The sequence below is a fragment of the Orycteropus afer genome, unplaced genomic scaffold (genome assembly GCF_000298275.1).
Source record: "Orycteropus afer afer isolate SDZICR_OR568_19922 unplaced genomic scaffold, OryAfe1.0 scaffold00061, whole genome shotgun sequence".
NCBI classification, from domain to species: Eukaryota; Metazoa; Chordata; class Mammalia; order Tubulidentata; family Orycteropodidae; genus Orycteropus; species Orycteropus afer.
This window is the reverse complement of record NW_006921648.1, coordinates 1993723-2018408: the sequence shown is the minus strand read 5'-3', so window position 1 is coordinate 2018408 and position 24686 is coordinate 1993723. Positions and strand designations below refer to the sequence as shown.

Below are 24686 nucleotides of genomic sequence, written 5' to 3'. Positions count from 1 at the left end.
TGGAATCCAGACACAGACCCTCCATCACAGACTTATCCATCTTCTTGTAGCCCAGCCAGCAGAGGCGAGAACTGGGGGTGTGGAAAACCCTGTGCCTGGCAAAGCATTGAATCCCCCCCAGGTAGAAAAGCTTCAGAGTCTATGAGTGACTATAAGCCGGTGTCGACACTCCCATGCCTCGGTGTCAGTTTCCACCCAAGCACAGAGCGTTTCCTGTGCCTTTTCCTTTATTTCACAAGCCACATCTGTCACTTGCCCTCCGCGCTCCAGAAAAGAGAGTTGCTTCTCCTCCCAAAACCAGACAGCCAGGTCTGGCCCCTCCTGGCCATGACCAAGACCCCCAGTGACCACCTCCTGGACTCTCTGGAGGAGCTGGTGCCCTATGAGTTTGAGAAGTTCAAGTTCAAGCTGCAGAACACCAGCCTGGAGAAGGATCATCGCCGCATCCCCCGGGGCCTGGTGCAGATGGCCAGGCCGGTGAAGTTGGCCACTCTGATGGTCAACCACTACGGGGAGGAGGATGCTGTGCGGCTGACCCTGCAGGTCCTGCGGGCCATCAACCAGCGCCTCCTGGCAGAGGAGCTCCACAAGGCCACTGGCCAGGGTAAGGTGGAGCCCCCAAGCCTCTCATCAATGCGTGCTGGTTGCTGGCTGTTTGTGGGGATGAAGTAGACAGCAAGGGAGGGAGGGAGTACGGGTGCAGACAAACGCATTCTAACTTGGGAGCTAGAATAAGCGATCTTCAGCGACCTTGGCCCCACTCTGGCCTTTGGAGTTGGATTAGTAAAGATCTCTAAATAATAATAATGATGATGATGATAATAATAAGGCTAGGACCCTGATGTCAGGATCAGGAGAGGTGGGAGCCAAGCACCTAGCTAAGGAATTCTTCACTTGCTTGGAGATTAACCCTTCTGTGCAGACTGGTCTGTCTGGGTTACCAGAAGGGTTTGCTGATGTCCGATTGTGTTACAGGGTCGTGTATGATTTCATTGGTATCCACCCAGCTTCAGTATGAGCGCCTCTTTAACACCCTTGGTGGTTCTTAAGTGCCCTGGAGTCTGTTTCATCTCATAGTAACACCATGTAAGAGAGTAGAGGTGCCCATCCTTTTGCAAGGTTTAAGGACTTTCTTTTGATATTTTCTGCAGACATAAAATGAGGTCAGTTTTTTAAAAATATTTCCTCATTGTTTGGATTTTTCTTCTATTTCTAGATTTTAAGAATACATTAGCGAATGCTTCCCATGTGTTTCTTTGAGGTAGCATACGAGAATTGTCTATTTCTTGACAGAGTGATAGAACGAAATTGGACAATGGCTGGTTCTGGTGCAATTTGCTTAGTAGAATCTTTCATTTCTCTTTCATGTTTTAGAATCTAATCCATTCATATTTTTAGGGCTTCTCATCAGTCCTTTAATTGGTTTTAGTAACTCAAAAATTCAAATACTTTTTCCCTAGAAAGCCAACAGCAAACTGTTTTAAAAAACTTTAAAGTAATTTTAATGAGAACTTTTTACAAACCAAAAATCAAGGTGCTACTTACAGGTTATCTTCATTTTCTTATTAAAAAATGAAACAAAAACACTGCCATTGAGTTGATTCTGACTCATAGCAACCCTAGAGGACAGAGTAGAACTGTTACCATAGGGGTTCCAAAGCCGTAAGTCTTTACCAAAGCAGACTGCCTCATCTTATGCTCATCTTTCTCCCACGGAGCAGCTGATGGGTTCAGACCACCAACTTTTAGGTTAACAGCCGAGTGCTTTAACCACCGTGCCACGGCAGCTCTTTATTTTCTCATTAGAGTCATGAACTGACTTTTATGTAGACCTTGTAAATAAGCCTTTTCTGCCATTTCAGTGTCATTAAACAGTATCCTGAGATTTCCAGGCAAGCTGGATTTTAAAATCACGTTTACGTATTCTCATCTGAATGGATTAAGATTCTTTTTAAGCCTACAATCTAAGAAAAATACAGAAATAAATTCATTTCTCAGGTTTTAATTGTCCTTCATAACCATTGGTTTTAAATTTTTGTGTAACTCATGCGCCCCAAATCTTCTATTATTAGTTAGGTCACTCATGCTACTATAACAGAAATACCCCAAGTGGATGGCTTTAACGAACAGAAGTTGATTCTCTCAAAGGTTAGGAGGCTACAAGCTCAAATTCAGGATACCAGTTCTGGAGGAAGGCTGCCTCTCCTGGTGTCTCTTGGTCCCTTGGAGCTTTGGTAGTATAGCAGGTAAGGCATTTGGCTGCTAACCAGGAGATTGGCTGGTTCAAACCCACCAGCTGCTTTGTGGGCAGAAGATGAGGCAATTTAATTCCATAAAGATTTATAGTCTTGGGAACCCAATGGAGGTCACTGTGAGTTGGAATTGACGCAATGGCAGTGGTCTGGTCTGGTCTCTTGGTCACGGGAGGATCCCAGTTCAGGGACCCTGGGTCCAAAGGACACGTTCCACTCCTGGTTTTTCTTTCGTGGTGGTAGTAGGTTCCCCACTCTCTCTGCTCCCTTCTCTTTCCTTTTTAACTCCTGTAAGAGAAAAGGTATTGCAGGGCACACCCCAGGGAAGCCCCTCTTACATTGGATCAGGCCTGTGATGGGAGGAAGGTGGTGCACTGACTCTAACCCTTGAACAGTGGCTTGGCTTATTGCATCAGATCACATCACAGAGGATCATTACATAACTGCCGAACCACTGAGAATCATGGCCTAGCCCAGTTGACACATATTTTTTTGGGACACAATTCACTCCAAGACAGTTGATTTTATAATAAGTAAATTTGGAACATATATAACATTAAAAAATTTTTTATTTTTTATTTTTGCAATGTTCCCTCCCCTCTCCTCCCCCTCATAACCAACAAAGAAAGTTTCCTTCCATATATAAACCTTTCCTTGACTTTTTACAGTAATGAACTAAAACAATATTTGTCCTTCTGTGATTGACTTATTTCACTTGGCATAATGGGCAATCTACTTCTGTAGTGATACTGCCTCGGAAACCCAAGGTGGGGTTGCTATGAGTCGGGTCTGACTCGATGGCACATAACAACAACAACAATGTCCTCCAGGTTCATCCACATTATGCAGTGTTTTGCAGATTCTGTGTTATTCTTTAGGGTTGCATAGTATTCCATTGTGTGTATGTACCATAAGTTGGTTATCCATTCCTTTGTTGGTGGGCACCTAGTTTGTTTCCATCTTTTTTGCTATTGTAAATAGTGTTGCGATGAACATGGGCGTGCAACTGGTATTTCTAATTCTAACTTTTTCAGGAATCACCATACTGCTTTCCACAGTGGTTGTATCATTTTATAGTCCCACCGGTGGTGTATGAGAGTCCCAATCTCTCCACATCCTCACCAGCATTTGTTATTTTCTGTCTTGTTGAACTTTGCTATTAGTGCTGGGGCCAGATGGTATCCCGTTGTTTTGATTTGCATCTCTCTAATGGCTAATGATATGGGAGCTCTGGTGGCATAGTGCCTAAGACATTTGACTGCTAGCCAGAAGGCTGGTGGTTCAAACCCACCAGCCACTTCTTGGAAGGAAGATTGTGCAATCTACTTTCATAGAGATACCAGCTTTCCAACCCAAGAAGAGGTCGCTGTGAGTTGAATCAGAGTCAACTCAACCATAATTGTAAATAAATTCACTCCAATAAACTATGGTTTTAATTTCTCTGTTGGAGTTTTGTGTAAGACCTCATCTCATACAAATCTCTGAAAAGCTGTTTGAGAAACGTAGAGCAAATAAATTAGCACATTCTTACTTAACAGAAATCAACTGCCTTCGCCCTAGAATGTTGTCAACTCTCACTTTTCTCATTTTCAGGAGATTCTCTCTTCTCACCCTTTCCCAACCCTCTGCCCCAAACATGGGGTGTTTTCAAGCCTTTGCATCTGGTTGTCTTGCAGACGCCACTCCTCGGGAAGGTGGCACCAGCAGTCCAGCAGGATCTTGTTCCTCAGAGGAAGATAAACCCAAGAGTCTGAAGGCACCAGGCAGCCAGGAAGGTGAGGGAGCAGCCAGCCTGCAGTCCGGCCAGCCCCAGGCTGGGAGGGGGCCCCAGAAGAAATGCCAGGACAGGAGGAGAGACCAGAGCCTGGATGGGCAGGGCAAGCCAGGGGCCAGGAGCATGACCCTGCCTTCCAGGAAAGGCCCTTCCCTGCCTGTGGGCAGGCTGCCTGGGGAGAAAGGCTGCACCTCCAGCCCCAGCTCCAGCCTGCGCAGGAACGCCAACTCCACTAGCAAGCTCCAGGACCTCTCCAGCTGCTCATTGTCCGGCTCCCTGGGAAGGAGACACTCTAAGAGAACTGAAGGCAAGCAGCGACCCAGGAGCCTTGAATTGACCTTTTCTTCAGGAGAGAAGGGCCCTTTAAACCCAGAAACCCTCCTGACTCTACAGGAGATGAAAATAGTGTCTCCAGATCCAATAGCCACCCCCAGGGCGGTGGCCACTGTAGATTTCGAGGGCCTGGTGGCGCCAGGGGAAGCTTCCAGGAGTCCAGAGCGTCCCATGAAGCAGGAGGGAAGAGCATTCAGAAACACACTCACCAGTGTGCCCTTGACTGCAGGGGAGGAAACCCCGGAACATCGGGAACCCACAGCTCCCTCGGGGGAAAAACAAACCAGGAGTCCAGAGGCCCCAGGGACACTCCGGGAGCCTTTGGATCCAGAAGCCCCTCCATCTTTGGGGAGGAAAGGACCTCAGAACCCAGAACAGCTAAGGCTGTCCTTAGGCCTGGAGGCCTGTGAAGGTATAGCCCCCAATATCCTTTAGTCCCAATGTATTTAAATCACTAGGAGCCCTGATGACACAGTGGTTAAGTGCTCAGCTGCTAACTGAGAGATCAGCAATTCCCAGCCACCTGCAGCTCTTGTCAGGAGAAAAGACCTGGCAACCCAGTCCTGTAAAGACTAGCCTAGGGACCCTGTGGGGAGTTGGGATCGGAGCAAAGACACACACCATTAGGCTAACCTCTTGACCTGACGTAGGAAACTGGAGGTGTGGGTGCTTTTTTATATCCTTGCATCCCTGGGGCAGAGGTCCCCACCCCCTTTGAAAATCTAATGCAGCATGTGGGCCCTGAAATGACACATAAGTGTACTTCTTCACAGAATATCACGTCGAATGTCAGTGAGTTCTTGGACACTCTCAAGTCCATTAGAATTCCAAAGGCTTCATGGGCCCAGGTAAGGACCAGAAAGACTGGGTAAGAATAGCCCATTCTCACCATGACTCCAAGGGCCCCTCTTTCAGGGCAGCAGAGAGAGCCTTCTGGCTAAAATGCTTGGCATTCTTTCATCAATCAGGAATAATGAGGATTACGGCTGGTTGTAGAAAGGAGCTTTGGTAGGGCAGTGGTTAATGCATTCAGCTGCTAACCAAAAGGTCAGTGGTTTGAACCTGCCAGCTGCTCTGCATGAGAATGATGAGGCAGTTGCCTTCTATAAAGATTGACAGCCTAGGAAACCCTGTGGAGCAGTTCCATTCTGCCCTCTAGGGGCGCTGTGAGTCAGAATGGACACCATGGCAGCGGATGTGGTTTGGGCTTTGCTTCCATGAAGACTGACTGACAGTTCCACTCTGGCCTCTAGGGGCGCTGTGGGTCAGAATCGACTCCACGGCAATGGGTTTGGTGGTTGATTTTTTTTTCCCTCTTGACTGAGAATGACAGAAATGCCAGAGTCCTGTGGTTTAAACAAGATAGAAGCTAATTCCTCTTTTATAGAAATGATGCACAAGTCTGACCCAGGATGGATGTGGCACTCCATGGATCAGGGATCGAGCTATCTGTTGTTCTTCCTTTCCACCAAGTTTGTTCTCCAAGCTCATGGTCTCAGGTGGTGGCATCCTCATTCCAGACACAAGGGGGAGTTAGTGGGGACCAAGTGCATGTGGTCACTTAGGGAAGTTTCTGGAAGCTTCCTAGACACCTCCATTTATGTTCCTTTAGTCAGATGCACCACTTGCCTGCAAGGAAGGTTCAGACTTCAGGGGAGGGACTAAGGAGCAGCCGAACGAGCAGCCATCGATTCCGTCACCAGGGAAGAAGGGGCCAATGTTATGGGGTGGCCACTAGCAGTCTTGTTTACAGATGTGGCATGAGTTCCTGGAAATTTTGAAGGGGGTGGTGGGAGAGGACCACGGCAATGGCTTGAGTGTGTTTCTATCTCTTGTTGCATCTCCTGTCATTTCGGCTCTTTGAAGCTGCTATTCTGACCTTGGTCAGAGCTATTCATAACTGTTATATCCTCATAGTTCCTTATCCGTCCTTATAACTCCTTACGTGAGTTATACCCTTTAGTATGATAAGGTCCCCTCTTCTTCTTCGTTGAGTGCTTCTTGAACTTGGATGTGAGCAGTGGTCCATCTGTTTGAATGAAGATTCAACACACATTTCCCAGATGCTAACCATGTGTGGCTTCTCAGCTGAGGCTGGGAACAGGCTAGGAGCAAACCGGTCACCGTGCCTCCCTGGAGCTCCCAGTCTGATTACAAGCAGCCTGGGCTGGATTTAAGGGGCAAAGCCAAATACTGATTGGAATGGCTTGCTCTTTTGTGTCACCTGCTAGATCCGTGTGTGCCCAGAGGAGCCCAGAGGACTTCCAACAAAAGGCCTGCTCTTCTTTCTTTTCTCTCTCCCTCTTTTTTTTTTTTTACTTTTCTTGTGCACAAGACATTCGCCAACATAACATCTTCCGTATTTACAGCTTGGGGCCATTGATGACATTTTTCATGTTGTGCCACCATTATTTCTATCCTTTTCCAAAATATTCCACCACCGTTAGCATGAACTCAGTGCCCCGCAAACACAAGCTTCCCCTTCTCCCCTCCCTCCTACCTCTGATAACCACTAAGAATCTTTGGGATTATATGTTTATGTGTATATATATATATATATATATATATATATATCTCCACCCCCAGCTCATCTGGGAAATCCCCTCACACCCCTGGTAACCAACAAAGCATGTTCCCTTCCATGTATGAACCTTTCCTTGCCACTGGTCTTTAGAATAAATACCTACTAATGCCAGGAATTCCAAGTCTTAGGAAAATCACCAGCCCTTAGCCCTTGGTCCCAGTGGCTTGTTTGCTGCCTCACTGGATGGGAGTCCAGTGGAAGGGAGCTGGGACTTGGTCCAATTCTAACCGAGAACTCCTTCCAGCTTCCGTCCCCCTCTGCCGGGATTGCTGCCTGGATCCCACCCCCTCTGCCGGCATTGCTGACGCCTCTGTTACCATCTGGCTTTTGCCATTCAGGAGGTTTTCTATTGCCTTGTCCCCAGGGAGGCCACAGGAAAGAGACCCGGTTGACAGTACCTGTGTGCACGATTCCAGTAGGTGCTCCGAGAAACAAGGGGCCTTGGGCAGCTGCTCCCTCAGCTGCCCCCAGGGCCAGGTCCTGCTCCCAAAGCAGCAGCCGGGCAGCCTCAGCCCCGGGTCCCCACCCCAGTGTGAGCGTCACATGAAGCAGCTCTGCCTGCTCTTCTGCGAGGACCACCAGAAGCCTGTCTGCCTTATCTGCAGCCTGAGCCAGGAGCACCGAGGCCACCAGCTACACCCCATTGAGGAGGCCGCCCTGGACTACCAGGTAGGTGCGCCCCATCTGGGGACTCCTTTCCACGAAGTGCTTGCATACACCTGGCCTGGCCTCACTTTCCATGCAACCCTGGACTCGAGGGCTGCAAATGAGAGAACCATAAGCCAGCCAGGCCAGCAGGAGGGACCTGACTAGCTCGTGTAGGTCAGAGGGCCACTGCAAAAAGGGCACGGAGGTGGTGTCTTCTGACCTCTAACTTCACGAAGGGGAGACAGTCACCACCAGCAGCACAAGGCCAGACATGCCACGACTCTCCAGCCTTGTACCAACTCTGACTCCAACAGTGCCTCCCCCGGCACTCACTGCTTCTCTGCTGGGTTCGATAATTCGCTGCAATGGCCGCACGGAACTCACAGACAATCCTCGTGACGATGGGGTTTATTAGGGAGGGAACAGGCCACACCTGAGGTTCCGGGACACTCTCAGGATGCAGTTCTTCAGTCAGCACAGTCCCCTCCGCTGTGCCCTCAGACACAGCTCTCTGGCCGTTGGCCTCCCGGCCTGGCCTCTGCCCTGCTTAGGTAAGTGTCACAAAGCTCTTTGAACTCTGCCAAATAGGTACATGTAGGTGCAGCCCACTCTGCCAGCAAGCCCCCTGCCCAAGGGCACCCAGCTTCCTCGAGTCCCTGCTGTGTGTGGTGCCTCTTGCTTCCTTAGCCTGTTGTCTCAGTGGGTCGTCTCTGCCGTCTTTCTGTGAAGGTGGTCTCATGCAGGGATCTTGAGTCCAGAGATGCACTCCAATCCAACTCTGGTTCTTCTCTCCTAATGGCAGTGAAATTCCCCCCTTTTACCTCTAGGAGGGCTCATTTTAAGCCCAACAGCATAGCAAAACTAACCAATCCTCACATTAGCATTCCATATACCTTATTTGCATGGTCCCACCCAGTAATCTGGTGGGAGTCATAAAGACTGTGGCTCAAAAAGCCATCCCAAGCAGCTCAGGGAATTGTGGCTTCAAGTATGATTGAATCGAGCTCCTAGAGGTCACTGGGACTGTCTGGCTCACCGTCTCTTGGATCTGCTTCTCTTGGTGATGTAGTCAGCCTTCCCCTTCCCCTGTACCCCCAATAGCAGCACCATCAGCTTTGCTCCCAGGGCCAGAGCTTTTCTTCTAGGGTTAGCCCTGGCTACAGATGGCAGGACCCACTGAAACTTTGTGATGATGGCTCTTTCTCCAGGATCAAATCCATTGGCAGCTGGAGCATCTGAAGGAGCTGAGAAAATCTGGGGAAGAGCAGAAACATCAGGGGGACAAAGAGACAGCCAACTTCCTGGTAAGACCAGGCGTGGCTGGTGGCCAGCCCTTGCCCAGGTTCATCCCTGCAGAGGGAGGGAGGGGACCGAGAGTAGGGGTCCCCAAGATTCCATTCTGGCTCATGGGGAAGCAGAGATGATGACCTATTGTGATGAGCACCAGCTCCTGGTGAGTGGAGAGGAGACTGGCATCCAAGGATAGCCTGTCCCTGCAGAGGGAGGAGCCCCCAGCAGGCAGGGGCCACTTCCAAGGCCCTTGTCCCACTTTCTCATACATATTATTAATATCATGTGCAGTAAAATTTTGCTGAAGATCATTCAAAAATGGTTGCAGTAGTATATTGACAGGGAACTGCCAGAAATTTAGGCCAGATTAAGAAGAGGGTGTGGAATGAGGGATATCATTGCTGAGGGCAGATGGATCTTGGCTGAAAGCAGAGAATACCAGAAAGTTGTTTACATGTTTTATTGACTATGTGAAGATACTTGACTTTGTGGATCATAACAAATTATGGATAATATTGTAAAGAATGGGAATTCCAGAACACTTAAATGTGCTCATGAGGAACCTGTACATAGACCAAGACGCTGTAGTTCGGACAGAACAAGGGGATACTTCCTGGTTTAAAATCAAGAAGGGTATGCATCAGGGTTGAATCCTTTCACCATAATTATTCAATCTGTATGCTGAGGAGATAATGCTAGAAGCTGGCCTAGATGAAGAACGTGGCATGAGGATTAGAGGAAGACTCTAATCTCTAAGATTAAGAACCTGTGATTTGCAGATGACACAACTTTGCTTGTTGAAAGTGAAGATGACTTGAAGCACTTACTGATGAAGATCAAAGACTAGCTTTCAGCATGGGTTACACTTAAACATAAAGAAAACAAAAATCCACACAACTGGGCCAATAAGCAACATCACGTTAAATGGAGAAAAGATGGAAGTTTTCAGGGATTTCATTTTACTTGGATTGACAATCAATGCACATGGAAGCAACAGTCACGAAATCAGATGACATATTGCAATGGCCCAAACTGCTGGAAAAGATCTCTTTAAAATGTTGTGTTAGACTGGGTTCTCTAGAGAAACAAAACGAGTAAAGCTTACATCGAGAAAAAAAGAGAAATTTATCTTAGGAAAATGGCTCACACACTTACAGAAGCTGGCAAGTCCCAAGTTCTTGGATCAAACGTCAAGCTGGAGGCTTTTCCTAACTCGTGCTCCTTCACTGGCTGACGAGCTCAAGATTGGCAGGCAGTATACTGGCTGTTGACTCCAATGAATGACGTATCCAAGATCTCCAGGACAAATGGTGAATTGTTTCCTCACAGACATGTAGGCAGCACAACAGAATCCTGATCCACAGAAGAGTGTCTCTTTTCCCAGAATGCCCATAAATATACTGGAAGCAGGCCACACCCCTAGCGAAACTCCCTTTCAACAGATTGACTGCTCAAAACATATATGTCTGATCCCATCATTGGAACAACCCGCATCACAATTGCTTAAACCACACAGAATTGTGGTCCAGCCAAGTTGATACCCAGCTCCAACTATCCATCCTTGTCAACTTGGCAGTTGTACACATCTTCTTAACCATATATAATCCCTAAATAAGGACAGTTATAAAGTCATATTTGCACCTAACATGATACGTTGACACACATACAACTGAAATGCATTAACCTTATTTACATTTCATGGTTCATAATAGAAGGAAACAAAAAGACTCGAGGCACATATATAATGAAGAAATATGACCGTCACACTCCTTGTTTCTACAACTGGTCACGTGATTGTAGCTGATATTCAGAACTACCTTCTTCCACCACCCATTCCGTATTTCCCTTGCCCTCAGCAAGCACCTCAGCTGGTCATGGTTCTTTGCCTGGTGGGGTGCCCCAAACCTTCATTCCTGAAGGGTCTGTGCTGTTAGCAGTCATATCAGAATTGGGTTGCTGTAATTTTCCATTGACTTCAATCACAGGGCATGGTAGTACTAAGAGACGTCCTAAAGAATCTCCTGTATTCCAGACATATTCTTCTTTACCTCCATTATGTAATGCCAATCCAATTTCCCCTTGGTAATCAGGATCTATCACACAAGATAGTACAGTAATACCCTTCTTTGTCTGTTGATCCAGAGGCATGAGGAAGCCAAAATGGCTGGGTGGCATTCTTAATTTCCAGTTCAATGCAATCAGTATTGTGTCTCCAGGTGGGACTAAGATCTTCAGACCCGCAGAGCGTAGGGTAGCAGGGACAGGAAGCAAAGGTTTTTTTGAGTGGGTCACTTGGGGTAATAGTGAGTGGTACCACTCTCATTTCCACACCTTGGTTCCTAGACCCGTGAATCCTAGCTATTGGAGGAACAGCACCATATATCGGATGCTGATTTAGAGCATATACAGCCTCCCGAATGGTTGGTTGCCCCAACCATTCAAGGTATTGCTACCTAACTGGCACCATAATTGTGTTTTCAGTAGGCCATTCCATCGTTCAATCAAGCCAGCTGCTTCAGGATGATGGGGAGCATGGTAAGACCAGTGAATTCCATGAGCATGATCCCATTGCCACACTTCATTTGCTGTGAAGTGAGTCCCTTGATCTGAAACAGTGCTGTGTAGGATACCATGATGGTGGATAAGGCATTCTATGAGTCCATGGATGGTAGTTTTGACAGAAGCATTGTGTGCAGGGAAGGCAAATCCATATCCAGAATAAGTATCTATTATAGTAAAAGCAAAACACTGTCCTTTCCATGATGGAAGTGGTCTAATGTAATCAACCTGCCACCATGTTGCTGGCTGATCACCCTGAGGAATGGTTCCATATCGCGGACTCACTTTTGGTCTCTGCTGCTGGCAGACTGGGCACTCAGCAGTGGTGGTAGCCAAATCAGCCTTAGTAAGTGGGAGTCCATGTTGCTGAGCCCATGCATAACCTCCATCCCTGCTACCATGGCCACTTTGTTCATGAGCCCATTGAGCCATGACAGAAATAGCTGGGGAAAAGGGATGGCTGGTTTCTACTGAACGTGTCATCCTATCCACCTGATTGTTAAAGTCCTCCTCTGCTGAGATCACCTTTTGGTGGGCGTTCACGTGAAACACATATATCTTTATTCCTTTGGCCCAGTCAGAGAGCTCTATCCACATTTTTCTTCCCCATATGTCCTTGTCACCAATTTTCCAATCATGCTCCTTCCAAGTCCCAGACCATCCAGCCAAGCCATTAGCCACAGCCCATGAATCCATATACAGTCACACATCTGGCCATTTCTTGTTCCATGTAAAGTGAACAGCCATATGGACGGCTCGAAGTTCTGCCCATTGGGAGGATTTCCCTTCACCACTGTCCTTAAAGGAAGTCCCAGAAAGGGGCTGCAGTGCTGCTGCTGTCCACTTTTGAGTGGTGCCTGCATATCACACAGAACCATCCATAAACCAGGCACGAGTTTTCTCTTCCTCAGTCAACTGATCATAAGGAACTCCCCATGAGGCCATAGGTGCAGACTGGGAGAGGGAAGGTAATGTGACTGGAGTGGAGACCACAGGCATTTGGGCCACTTCCTCATGCAACTTACTTGTGCCTTCAGGTCCTGTTTGAGCCCGATTTCTGACATCCCACTTCCATTTAATGATGGAGCGCTGCTGTGCACGTCCAACTTTATGACTCTGTGGATCAGACAACACCCAGTTCATGATGGGCAGCTCAGGCCTCATGGTGACTTGGTGGCCCATGGTTAGGCATTCAGTCTCTACTAAAGCCCAGTAGCAAGCTAAAAGCTATTTCTCAAAAAGGAGAGTAGTGATCTGCAGAAGATGGCAGGGCTTTGCTCCGAAATCCCAAGGGTTTGCATTGTCACTCACCAATAGGGACCTGTCAAAGACTCTGTTCTGGTTACCTAGTACTGCTTTGACGAGAAATATACCACAGTTGGGATGGCCTTAACGAACAGGAGTTTATTCTTACAATTTGGAGGCTTTAAGTCCAACTTCAAAGTGCCAGGCTCTAGGGGCTGGGTGAAAGCCCCTCAACCTTGGGGTCCAGCTTCGCCTCCTGCTCCCAGCCCACTGGAGCTAGAGGCATTTCTTCACTCAGACAGCTGCAGGCTGCTGAGGCTGAGAAGCCCCAAGGTTGACAAGTCAAAAGGCACAGTCCTGATATTACCAAACCACACGGCAGGCCATTAACTTAAGTTCATTGTAAGTCCCAAGGTTGGCAGAGCATAGCAGGTTGCTGAGCAGTGACACGGCTATGTGCAGGGTCCAAGCATGCCATAGGCTAGAGACCATTCCCAAGGCTTATCCTTAAATATAGGAAGCAGACCACATCCCCAAAGGCAGCTACTCAGCTGCTTGTGGTAGATCTCACCATGGAGCTGATTGCCAGTCTCATCATGGGGAATAACTACCACCAGCTGCCCAGCTCCTCAACCAGGCCCAGCCAAGTTGACACACAAACATCATTACTATAGATTCCAAACAGCATTTCTATCTACTACAGACACTTCCAGCACCATTGGATCAGCTGGATCATATAGCCCAAGTGGCAGAGCAGCCTGCATGGCAGCCTGAACCTGTTGCAGAGCCTTCTGTTGTTCTACTCAAAACTAGCAGCTTTCCAAGTCAGTTGATAAATAGGCCACAGCAACACACCCAAATGAGGGATATGTTGCCTCCAAAATCCAAAGAGGCCCACCAGACATTGTGCCTCCTTTTTAGTTGTGGAGGAAGCCAGATACAACTTACTCTTCACTTTAGTATTCCATCTTGACATGCCCCACACCATTGGACCCCTAGAAATTTCATTGAGGTGGGAGGTGCCTGAATTTTTGTTGGGTTAACTTCCCAACCTCTAGCATGCATATGTCTCACCAATAAGTCTAGAGTCATCGATACTTCTTCCTTACTAGGTCCATTCAGCATAATGTCATCATATAATGGACCAGTGTGATGTCTTGTGGTAGAAGGGAAAGGCGATCAAGATCTCTACGGACTAAATTATGACATAGTACTGGGGAGTTGATATACCCCTGAGGAAGGACTGTGGAAGTATACTGTTGGCCTTGCCAGCTGAAGGCAAACTGCTTCTGATGGTCCTTTGAAATTGGTATTGAGAAAAAGGCATTGGCCAGATCAATAGCTGCATACCAAGTACGAGGAGATGTACTACTTTGCTCAAGCAATGAAACCACATCAGGAACAGCAGCTACAATTGGAGTTGCCACCTGATTAAGTTTATGATAATCTACTGTCATTGTCCAAGATCTGTCTGTTTTTTGCACAGGCCAAATAGGCGAATTAAATGAGGATGTGGTGGGAATCACAACCCCTGCATCCTTCAACTCCTTGAAGGCAGTATCTCTTCAACCTCTCCAGGGATGTGGTATTGCTTTTGATTTACTATTTTTGTAGGTAGAGGAAGTTCTAATGGCTTCCACTTGGCTTTTCCTATCAGAATAGCCCTTACTCCACTTGTCAGGGACCCAATGTGGAAATTCTGCCAATTACTCAGTATATCTATTTCAATTATGCATTCTGGAACTGGAGAAATCACTACAGGATGGGTTCTGGGACCCACTTGACCCACTGTGAGATGCACCTTAGCTACGACTCCATCAATAACTTGACCTCCACACTCTGACTAGTGGGCCACAATGATGCTTTGGGTCTCCTGGAATTAGTGTCAGTTCATAGCCAGTATACAGTAATCCCCCAAAAGTCTGATTATTTCCTTTTCTTAATGAACAGTCACTCGTAAAAGGCCTCAGATCCCTTTGGGGAAGGTTGGGAGAAAGATTGACATTATAAACTTTTGGCAATGTGGTGGGGTTCTTCCTCAAAGGGACCCACCCTCCCCTTCATTCAAAGGATTGTGGGTCTGTAAACTGACTCAAGTCTGGGAATTGATTGAGAGACTGTGACTCTGTATTCTGGCGATTCAGTCTAGGCTGCTGTTCATGTGACCTAGAATTCCTCTGTCTATACAAATCAAGTAAATATTTAGTAGGCTTGCTCTGTATTTCACTACTAGGAACACCATGGGCAAGTAGCCAATGCCATAATTCCACACGAGTCAGAATATTCTGATTACTGTTCTGACTCTGCTGTCGATTATGGTAACCACACCCACCTTGCCTTTGCCGATTAACTGCTACCACTTGACCCCTACTACCACGGGGTCCAATCAGCCCCTTGTAGTTTAGTGTCTTAGTTCAATTAGGGCAGTTCCCACTTTCATACCAGCTTACATAAAATAGCAATCACAGCAGTCTTCAAGAATGCTGGAGCTCCCTTCACAGATTTGTCCTCGCAATGGGAGCTCTGGTAGCATAGTGGCTAAGACACTTGCCTGCTAACCAGACGGCTGGCGGTTCAAACCCACCAGCCACTCCTCGGAAGGAAGGTTGGGCAATCCTACTTGCGTAGTGATACTGCCTCGGAAACCCGAGGAGGGGTCGCTATGAGTCGGGTTTGACTTGACGGCACATAACAACAACAACAACATACTGGTGAAAGGCGTGTCTTCTGGACTCTCCATTTCTGGCTCTGGGGGTCTAATCTGATAAATCCATTCTAACAGGCCAATTTCCCTAAGCCTCTGGATACTTTCTTCTACATTATACCAAGGCAGGTCTGGTACTTCACCTTGACTTAAGGTAGGCCACCGCATAATCCATGCTTCAGTAAGCCAACCACAAAACTATTAGATCCTTTCCTAACCTCTCCAGCTAAAACACTGAGTGAAGAATCTGTACTTAGTGGGCCTAAATCAATGAACTCAGACTGATCCAATGTTCCATTCCTTGCACCATTATCACACACCCTCAGTAGTCATTCCCATACATGTTCTCCAGGTTTCTGTCTGTACATGTTAGCAAAATCAAGTAGGTCTTTTTGGGTGCCGCCTAACCGCCTCCTCAGTCACCCTTTATATTTCACCTTGGGTTAATCCCATCAAACTGAGGTGGAGGGGTAATGGGTTTACAGTAATCCCTTCAGATGGGAGGGATTCAACAGCATTTACAGGCTCCATATCCTGATCTTCCTGTCTGCCCATATGTCCCCACTCCAGGTTTCAGGATCTCATTTTTCCCAATGAATACCCTCACTTTTACTTCAGACACCATTCTGGGTTGGCAGTTTAATTGGTGTTGTAATTCAGCCACCCTTACAATAAGACTCTGGGTTTGGTTTTCAACAATATCAGCTCTGTTACTAGAAGAAATAAGGCTTTATTTCAGAGCACAACTGGAAACATTGAGGTCTTTTATGTGGGGCTTAAGCTGTGACTCAGCAGCCCTGAGCTCATCTCGCTCTTTCACCACTTTGTCTAGTGTAAGTAGGACCAACCAACCAACCAACTTCCTTATACTCCTCATGAGGACAGAATTGCAAGAAAGTATCAAATATGTGATCACCCAGGGCCTCACTTCTCACAAGTACTTGATCTATTAGTGGTGCTATTTTGCATATTAATGTTGCCACCTCGTGCCACCGATTAGCAGGGCCGTCTTTACTAACGGAGGCAGGGTCACCAGTGCCTTTACAATTAATTAAATTGGAGAACTAATCTATGATTTTGTCTCTCTAGAACCACTCCCGGTACCAAATGTGTTAAACTGGGTTCTCTAGAAAAGCAAAACTAGTAAAGCATATATAGAGAGAGAGAAAGAGAAATTTATCTTAAGAAAAATGGTTCACATACTTAAAGAAGCTGGCAAGTCCCAGGTTCTTATATCAAACGTCAAGCTGAGGCTTTTCCTGACTCGTGCTCCGGCAGGGCCTCACAAGCTCCACGTTGGCAGGCAGTATACTGGCTGTTGACTCCAATGAATGATGAATCCAAGATCTCCAGGCCGAATGGTGGATTGTTCACTCACAGACAGTTGTAGGCAGCACAACAGAATCCCAATCCACAGAAGAGTGTCTCTTTTCCCAGGATGTCCATAAATATACTGGAAGCAGGCCACACCCCTAGGGAAACTCCCTTTCAACGGATTGGCTGCTCAAAACATGTACATCTGATCCCATCATTGGAACAACCCACATTACAATTGCTTAAACCACGCAGAATTATGGTCCAGCCAAGTTGACACACAGCTCCAACTATCACAAGTGTTAAAGAACAGAGGTACCACTTTGAAGACCAAGGTGCATCTGACCCAAGTCATGGATTTTCAGTAGTCTCTTGTGCATGTAAAAGCTGGACAATGAATATGGAAGACAGAAGAGTTGATGCCTTTGAATTATCGTGTTGGTGAACACTGAAAATACCATGGACTGCCAGAAGAATGAAGAATCTGTCTTGGGAGAAGTATAGCCAGAATACTCCTTAGAGGAGAGAATGGCCAGACTTTGTCTCACGTACTTTGGTCATGTTGTCAGAGGGTACCAGTCTCTGGAGAAGGATATCATGCTTGGTAATGTGGAGGGTCACATGACTCCCACAATGAAATGGACCCAGTGGCTGCAGCAGTGGGCTCAAGCGTAGCAAACATTGTGCGGATGGCACAGGACCAGGCAGTGTTTCGTTCTGTTGTACACGGGACACTGAGTTGGAGCTGACTCAGTGGCATCTAACAACAGCAACACTGTTTTCCAGGAGCTCTGGTGGTGCAAATGCTCTGATTAAAGCATTTGGCTGCAAACCAAAAGGTCAGCAGTTCAACCCACCAGCTGTTCTGTGGGAGAAAGATGAGGCAATCTACTTCTGTAAAGATTGACAGCCTTGGAAGCTCTACAGGGCGGTTCTCCTCTGTCCTAAAGGGTCACTGTGAGTTGGAATGAACTCAATGGCTGTGGGTTTTTCTTTTTTTGTTTTTGGTATTACTTTCAAGATTGTATTGTTGTCTTTCATTTACAAAAAAAAAAAAAAAAAACCATTTATTTTAAAAATTCAAATGATTAAAATATCATTTCCTTTAAAAGTATGGTTCTGCAGTGCCACAAACTGCAGTAAATACTCCTTATTTGCTTTCTTCTCTTGAGCTGGTATCCAGCCAGCCTCTTGGGCACCACAAGCCTGACCCTTTTATGCTGTTAAGTTCCTTCCATTTTCCCTGGAAGTGGCAGTACCTATCCCTGTAGGCCCTCTACCCCCAGCTGTGGTTTGTCTATGGCACTTAGTTGGTTAGATCCCATCTCCCTCTCTGGGGCCCAAACTTCTGGCAAGTCTGTACCCACCACAGCTCAATGGGTAATTGTTTTCATTCTCTAGTGTGCACTTAACAGAAACATACCACAAATGGGTGACTTTGAACAAACAGGGATTTATTCTCTTAGAGTTTAGGAGGCTAGAAGTCTGAGTTAAAAGTGCCAACACTAGGGGCTGGGTAAAAGCCCTTAAACTTTGGGTTTCAGCTCTGCCTCTTGCCCCTGGCCCACTGAAGCTAGAGGCATCTCTTCACTCACTCACCTGTTGGCTACTGAGGCTGACAAACCCAAAGTCAAAAAATAAAATGGTGTGGTCCCAAGATGACCAAACAACGTGGCAGGCCACTAGTTCAAGTCCAGAGATAGTCTAAGATTGGCAGGAAACATGGCAGGGTGCTGAATGAAGAGTCAGTTGGTTACATGCAGGGTCCAAGCATGCCAAAAAACTTCGAGAGTTTTCTCAAAGCTGTCTCCTTATAGACTGGAAGCCGACCACATCCCCAAGGCAGCTACTCAGCTGCTCCAGCAGATTCCACCTTGGAGTTGATGACCAGTCTCATCACGGGAGAAATAACTGCATCCATCTGCCCAGCCACTCAACCAGGCCCGGCCAAGGTGACACACAACCTTAACTACCACAGTAATAGACAAAGGCTACAAAGGGCAGAATGGGAGTAGGAACCATCCCTCTGGGTCAGAGCTGACTTCCTGGAAACTCCTGAATTGTTCTTGTCCAGAAGACTGGACAGGAACTTGTGGATGGAGCAGAGGTCACGGATGCCCCATAGAGAGAAAAGCAGGAGCTGGGCTGCTTCAGGAAACCCAGGGAAGCAAGAGAGTCCAGCCTTCCATGAAGACACTCGTAATGACAAAGGCCCTTATGAAAAGAGATGATGTTCTTAAGACTTTTTCGGAAGGTCTTAGTGGAGCCAAAGGTGGAAGGAAAAGGTGCCCTGGGCCCACTCACCTCTCTGAAGAAGTGAGAAAAGGGGCAACAGCAGAGCTGTTGATTGCCCAGTGTAGATAGGTGATGGAGGTCAAGTTCACCTACACACACATGGACTGATTGGCCCCATTCAGAAGCTCTTCATCCAGGACCTTCCCAGAGACGTGCCCGCCCTCTGAGGGTGCAGGGAAGTCTCCCTGCAGGAGTGCCCAGGTGGGGTCACAGCCTTGACCGTTTCTGTCCCCAGGGCCTGGGCCAGTGTCACACTGGCCATTGGGAAAGGATGGAGGTGACACCAGGTTTGAGACCTTTTTCCAAGAGCCAGTCCCCACTAATGCTCAGACTGTCTAGGGAGGTTCCAGATTCTCTGGCCCTGCTCTGCAATCCAGACATCCACGAGGCTGAGGAAGCCTGCCTCTTCCCACCCCCAGGAGTTGAGCTTGTGGGGACTCCGTGGACACACATGTTCGCCCCACAGCCCAAACCCCTTCCCCTCCCTGTTGCCCGGCCCCCAGAAACAGATAGAAGCCCAGAAGCAGAAGGTCCGGTGTCAGATGCGACAGTTGTGCCACTTCCTGGAGAAACAGGAACAGCTGTTTGTGGCCTGGCTGGAAGACCTGGGCCAGACCATTCACCAGGTTGGGGACAAGTACGGCCGCCGGGTGTCCCAGGACATCACTGTTCTCAATGAGCTTATCGGGGAGCTGGAGGCCAAGCAGTGCCAGTCGGTGTGGGAGCTCATGCAGGTGCGTGTGAACAGCCTTCCTGGCACTCTGCCATTGTCCTTTCAGGATGCCACAGGGCTCCACACTGCTGTCTGGCTCTGGCCAAGCTAGTGAGCTGGGCCTTTGAGGCTGAGGTGACTTTCATCTTGGTGACACTCACTGCTTCTCATGCCCAGACCCCTTAGGTGAACTGGGGGTGGGGGTAGGGACCCCTGGCATCTTCCAGAAGAAATTAGTGGGGTTTGGGGACAGTTTCATTGCAGGATATGGCCAGGCTGTCAATTTGGTTGTTAGAATTAGAGAGAGGTGTGGGCCCCGGGAGGGGGCAGGGAGCAGCCTGCCAACCAGCAGGAGCGGTCGGGGTCCGCAGAGCTGCCGGGAGGCTGGTAACAGAGTGCTTCCAACTTGTCTCTCCTAGGACATCGGCGTCACCCTGCACAGGTACGGAGAGGTCCTGTGGTATGCCCTGCGTGTCCTGCATTTGGGGGAACTGTCCTAGGAGGGAGAGGCTCCTGCAGCTTCCTCAGGCCCTTGGCGAGTCGTGTGGGCGACGGGGAGCCCAGTCAGTGGGGAGCCGTGGGGTTGGTTGGGAAGATGAAGCCAGGCTGTGGGGCTGTGATGAGGTGGTGCTGCCCAGGCCGTTCACCTCCTGAAAGCTGTGGGCAGGAGCGCTGTGACCTCAGGGGAGGACATACGTTCCAGGAGTGTCTACCTCTCCTTCTAAGGAAGCCAGTGCAGAGGGGCCAGACTCAGCCTGGCTGGCAGCAGCAGAGGGAAGGAGAGAGGAGGCCTCAGAAAAACGGTTCTCTGAATTGATACAGTCGCCTGAGAGCTTTGCAAAATCCCACAGCCAGGCCACACACACCAGTGAAAGAGAGTCTCCGGGGGTGGGACCCAGGCAGCAGGGGCTCAAAACCCCCCAGCAGATCCCAACCTGTAGCTGGTCAGGGGGGTCAGTGTGTAACTCGGAGTCCTGGGAGCCCACAGAAGCTCCAAGCACCCAGATCGTGGGGCTTGGCCACACTCCAGGTGTCCCTGGCCAACCGTCTCTTGTTTCCAGAGCCAAGATGGTGACCATCCCGGAGCCATGGGTCACCCCTTCAGAGGTGAAGGAGAAGATGCATCTGTTCTACTCTAAGTCGGAGTTTATAGAGAAGAGCATAAAGCGTTTCTCAGGTAGGTGGGCTGGGGGAGATGACGGCTCCGCTCACAGCCATCCTGAGGCCCACACAGCCCAGAGCCCCCTCCTGATGCTGCCTTCAGCCCCTCCCTGATCATCCCTACCTGAGGGCCTAATCAGGGCTTCTGTGTTCCCTTCTCTCCCTTTAGAAAGCCTGCGTTCGGGAATGGAAGCGTTCATTGGTGAGCATGGTGGTTGTAGGGGGTGCTGACCAGCTCAGTGCAACAGCCCCTTATGCTGAAAAGAGAGAGCAGCACCCAGAGCAGAGACAGGAGAGAGGCCATGGGAGGTCCTTCCGGGCCCTGTGCCTGACCCTCACTGGGTCAACTCATTGGACCAGCGGAGTCTGTGAGGCATATGCAGGTGTCTGAGAGGAGCAGGATTACACCCTCATGGGCAGCGGGTTGTGCCCATGTTGTCTCTCCTTGTTGTGGAGACCAGGGTAAATCTGTGGTTGGTAGGTGCTGTAGAGTCAATTTTTGACTTACAGTGATGTCATGTGACAGAGTAGGACCATCCCAGTAGAGTTTTCTTGGCAGTAATTTTTATGAGTGCCAGATCTCTCTCCTGTGAAGCTCCTGGGTGGGTTCGAACTGCCAGTCTTTGGTTTAGCAGCGAGTCGCTTTACTGCTGTGCCACCAGGGCTCCGTAGGGTGGGGTTAGCCCCTCTGAGAATGCTGAGGATGCTTTCCCATTTCCGTTTTCTCTGTAGCTCCAGAGCTATTAGCTGTCCAGGCCCATGCAGGTAAGTGACCAGGCCAAGGCGAGTGGCCTGGGCCTGCTGGGTCCCTGTGTTCTCCCCTGTGGTTTCCTGGAGGTGGGGGGCCCGGGGATGCTGCCCGTGGACTCCCGGCTGGATATGGTGACTCTCTCTGCAGTTGATGTGGTCCTGGATGCAGAAACTGCTCATCCCAACCTTACCTTCTCGAATGATCTGAAGAGCGTGAGGCTTGGAAAGAAGGGTGACCGGCTGCCCGAAGGCCCGGAAACGTTTGACAGCTGCATCCTGGCCCTGGGCTCTCCGACTTTCTGCTCTGGCCGCCAGTACTGGGAAGTGGAGGTGGGAGACAAGACAGCCTGGGTCCTGGGAGTGTGCAAAGTCTCCATGAGCAGGAAGGGCAGCATGACTCTGTCACCCGAGAACGGCTACTGGGTGGTGATGATGACCATGCGCAACGAGTACCAGGCCTGCACCTTCCCCCCGACCCGCCTGTGGGTGAAGAACCCACCGCGGCGAGTGGGCATCTTCCTGGACTATGAGGCTGGAGACATTTCCTTTTACAACGTGACAGCCAAGTCCCACATGTACACATTTACCTGCTGCTCACCCTCAGAGCCCCTTCAGCCTATCTTTAGCCCTGGGAAAGACGATGGCGGAAAGAACGCGGACCCTCTGACCATCTGTGTAGTGCGTGCTCAGGAACCCCACTGAATATCCAACACGTTGCATCTTTCTTGGAGTACTCTGCCTTGGATCTTGCATTCATGCACTCAGCAGTCATGATTGGACACCCACTGGGTGCCATGTGCTCCAGGGGTTATAATGAATAAGGAAACAGTCCCTGTGCCCAAGGACCCTACGTAGTAGTGGCAGAGGTGAGCTAGATGCACGAATACTGGTAAACCCCAGGCACCAATGATGTACAGTGCATTTCAAAGGAGAAGTGCATGACTCTTGCCTAATTAACACTGAACATGAGTTAGCACCTTCCACTGCTCCTGAGACAGGAGAGTCTGCCCTTGATTTCCCTCCAGTTGTGTCTCCTTAGCCTGTCCTTCCCTGTCAAGAGGACAGGAAGCGTGGAGCAAACCCAAGCATACTGGATTGTTTACAAAAGGATTTTTATACTTGGATGAATAAACTCTGATTCTTAGGAGTATTGGCTAAGCCTCATGAATAAATCCATTAGGAAATTTGGTCCTAATTGCATTCATTGACATCCAGTTGCTGTGGGATCCTATTTCCCATGTTGAATATCCTGGAAGAGATGGGGATGCTATGGTGGGCAAATTACAATAGAAGCATTATTCTGTCCTGTTCAGTATTGGATAATCTGGGGGGCCTGTGGAATGATGAGTGTTGCATTTCACGCCGGTCCCCACTCTCGTACTCCATTTAAAGAGAAAGAATGGAAACAGAAGGGGGAGTAACACCACAAAGAAGGAATCAAATGAAGATCAAACTCCCAGCTCCTCGTATCCCCATCTCCTCACTCCGTCTTCACACTGGAGTCTTAGGTCAGTGGTGGGTTCTCAGTTGTTGTGACCAGAGTGAGCAAGCATGTTTGCCTTCCCTTGGAGCATTATTCCATCGATGTAGTGCACTAGCCAACATGGTTCACATGCCCCCATCTGCCTAACTCCCTACTGTCAGCGATTAGTTACTTCTAGTTCTCCCATGCTATGACCTGTCCACGACAGTGTTGTCTCTATTTTCCACAACCCCCCTACACGTGTATTTTATTCCTCATGTGTTATTTCTAAATGGTTCCTTAGTGTGGCCCATTTGATAACACTAGCTGTCGTTCACCGTACTATCCTTTGGGAAGATTAAAAACACTTCACGTCCAAAGAATGTTTGTCATTGTTAATTTTTGGCTGATTTAACAAGGACGTGATGGGCCTTACCACTGTTTTAGGTTATTGCATTGCCTACTAGGAAGACCATGAATTTGTCCTTGTGGGTTTTTGCTTTTTGCTTTATTCTATAGAAATGGTGCTTTTCCTTTGCTTGCTGTGTGGGACGTAGTCATTGAACTCAGTTTGCAGAATTTCTACGTAAATGTCTTAGATCATAAACGTTCTCATCTGCCTGATGAAATCGCCCGTGTGTGTGTGTGTGTGTGTGTTTTTTTTTTAAATGGAGATGTAATTCACATACCATACAGGTCACTATTTGAACATGTAGAATCCAGTGGCTTCTGGTACCTTCACAAGATGTGCGAACATCCCCAGTATCTGATTATAAAGCATTGTCATCACCCCACAAAGAAACCCCAAGCCCATCACCACTCATTCCCCATTTCCCATTGCCCCAGCTCCTGACTACCACTAACCTATCTTCTTTCTTTATGGATTTGCCTCTTCTGGACGTTTCATACAAATGAGATTGTAAAATGAGTGGTCTTTTATTTATTTTACTATTTATTTCATTGTGATTTGGGTGAAAGTTTACAGAGCAAATTGGTTTTCCATTCAACAGTTTATACACATTTTGCTTCATGACATTGATTGCAATCCCCATAATGTAATAGCTCTCTTCCTACTTCTTCCCTGTGGTTACCTTTTTCTTGTGTTCTTTCCTATGCGTTCTTGCCCCCAAAGCTGTCTCTCTGTGCAAATAGTGCCCTTCTGATCCCACATGGTTGTTCTAAGGAGTGTACTTACCTGGTGCAGTTGTTCAGCTCATAGACTTGTTTATTGTGGCAGTTAAACCACAGGGTTGAGTTCAATTCCAGGCCCTAAGGGTGACTAGGGGTCATAGTGGTGGGGTTTTCACCAAAAATTATGTGACTGGCTCTTTTAGCATAGTGTGTTTTAACTTGGCTGAGCAAATAATCTGAGAAGCTGGACTATATGAAGAAGAACGTGGCATCAGAATTGGAGGAAGACTCCTTAACTGCGTTACGCAGATGACACAACCTTGCTTGCTGAAAGTGAAGATGACTGGAAACCCTTAATGATGAAGATCAAAGATTACAGCCTTCAGTATGGATTACACCTCACGATAAAGAAACAAAAACCCTCACTACTAGACCAATAAGCAACATGGTGATAAATGGAGAAAAGATTGAA

General features: G+C 48.1%; 1 protein-coding gene across 1 annotated transcript; it reads left to right on the top strand.

Annotated features, from left to right (window-relative positions):
* Positions 1-327: 327 nt before the first annotated feature.
* On the top strand, positions 328-22323 carry MEFV (MEFV innate immuity regulator, pyrin). The gene is made up of 10 exons (XM_007939705.1): positions 328-604; positions 3929-4771; positions 7308-7612; positions 8800-8895; positions 19502-19732; positions 20130-20152; positions 20772-20887; positions 21041-21073; positions 21604-21636; positions 21770-22323. The coding sequence occupies exons 1-10, from the start codon at positions 328-330 to the stop codon at positions 22321-22323; spliced, it is 2511 nt and encodes an 836-aa protein (XP_007937896.1).
* Positions 22324-24686: the final 2363 nt, after the last annotated feature.

Excerpts from the sequence above, each read along its gene's own strand:
- MEFV (XM_007939705.1), top strand. The coding sequence starts at position 328 with ATGACCAAGACCCCCAGTGACCACCTCCTGGACTCTCTGGAGGAGCTG. Across the intron at positions 605-3,928 it reads CCACAAGGCCACTGGCCAGG|ACGCCACTCCTCGGGAAGGT; the intron begins GTAAGGTGGAGC and ends GTTGTCTTGCAG. Across the intron at positions 21,637-21,769 it reads AGCTGTCCAGGCCCATGCAG|TTGATGTGGTCCTGGATGCA; the intron begins GTAAGTGACCAG and ends CTCTCTCTGCAG.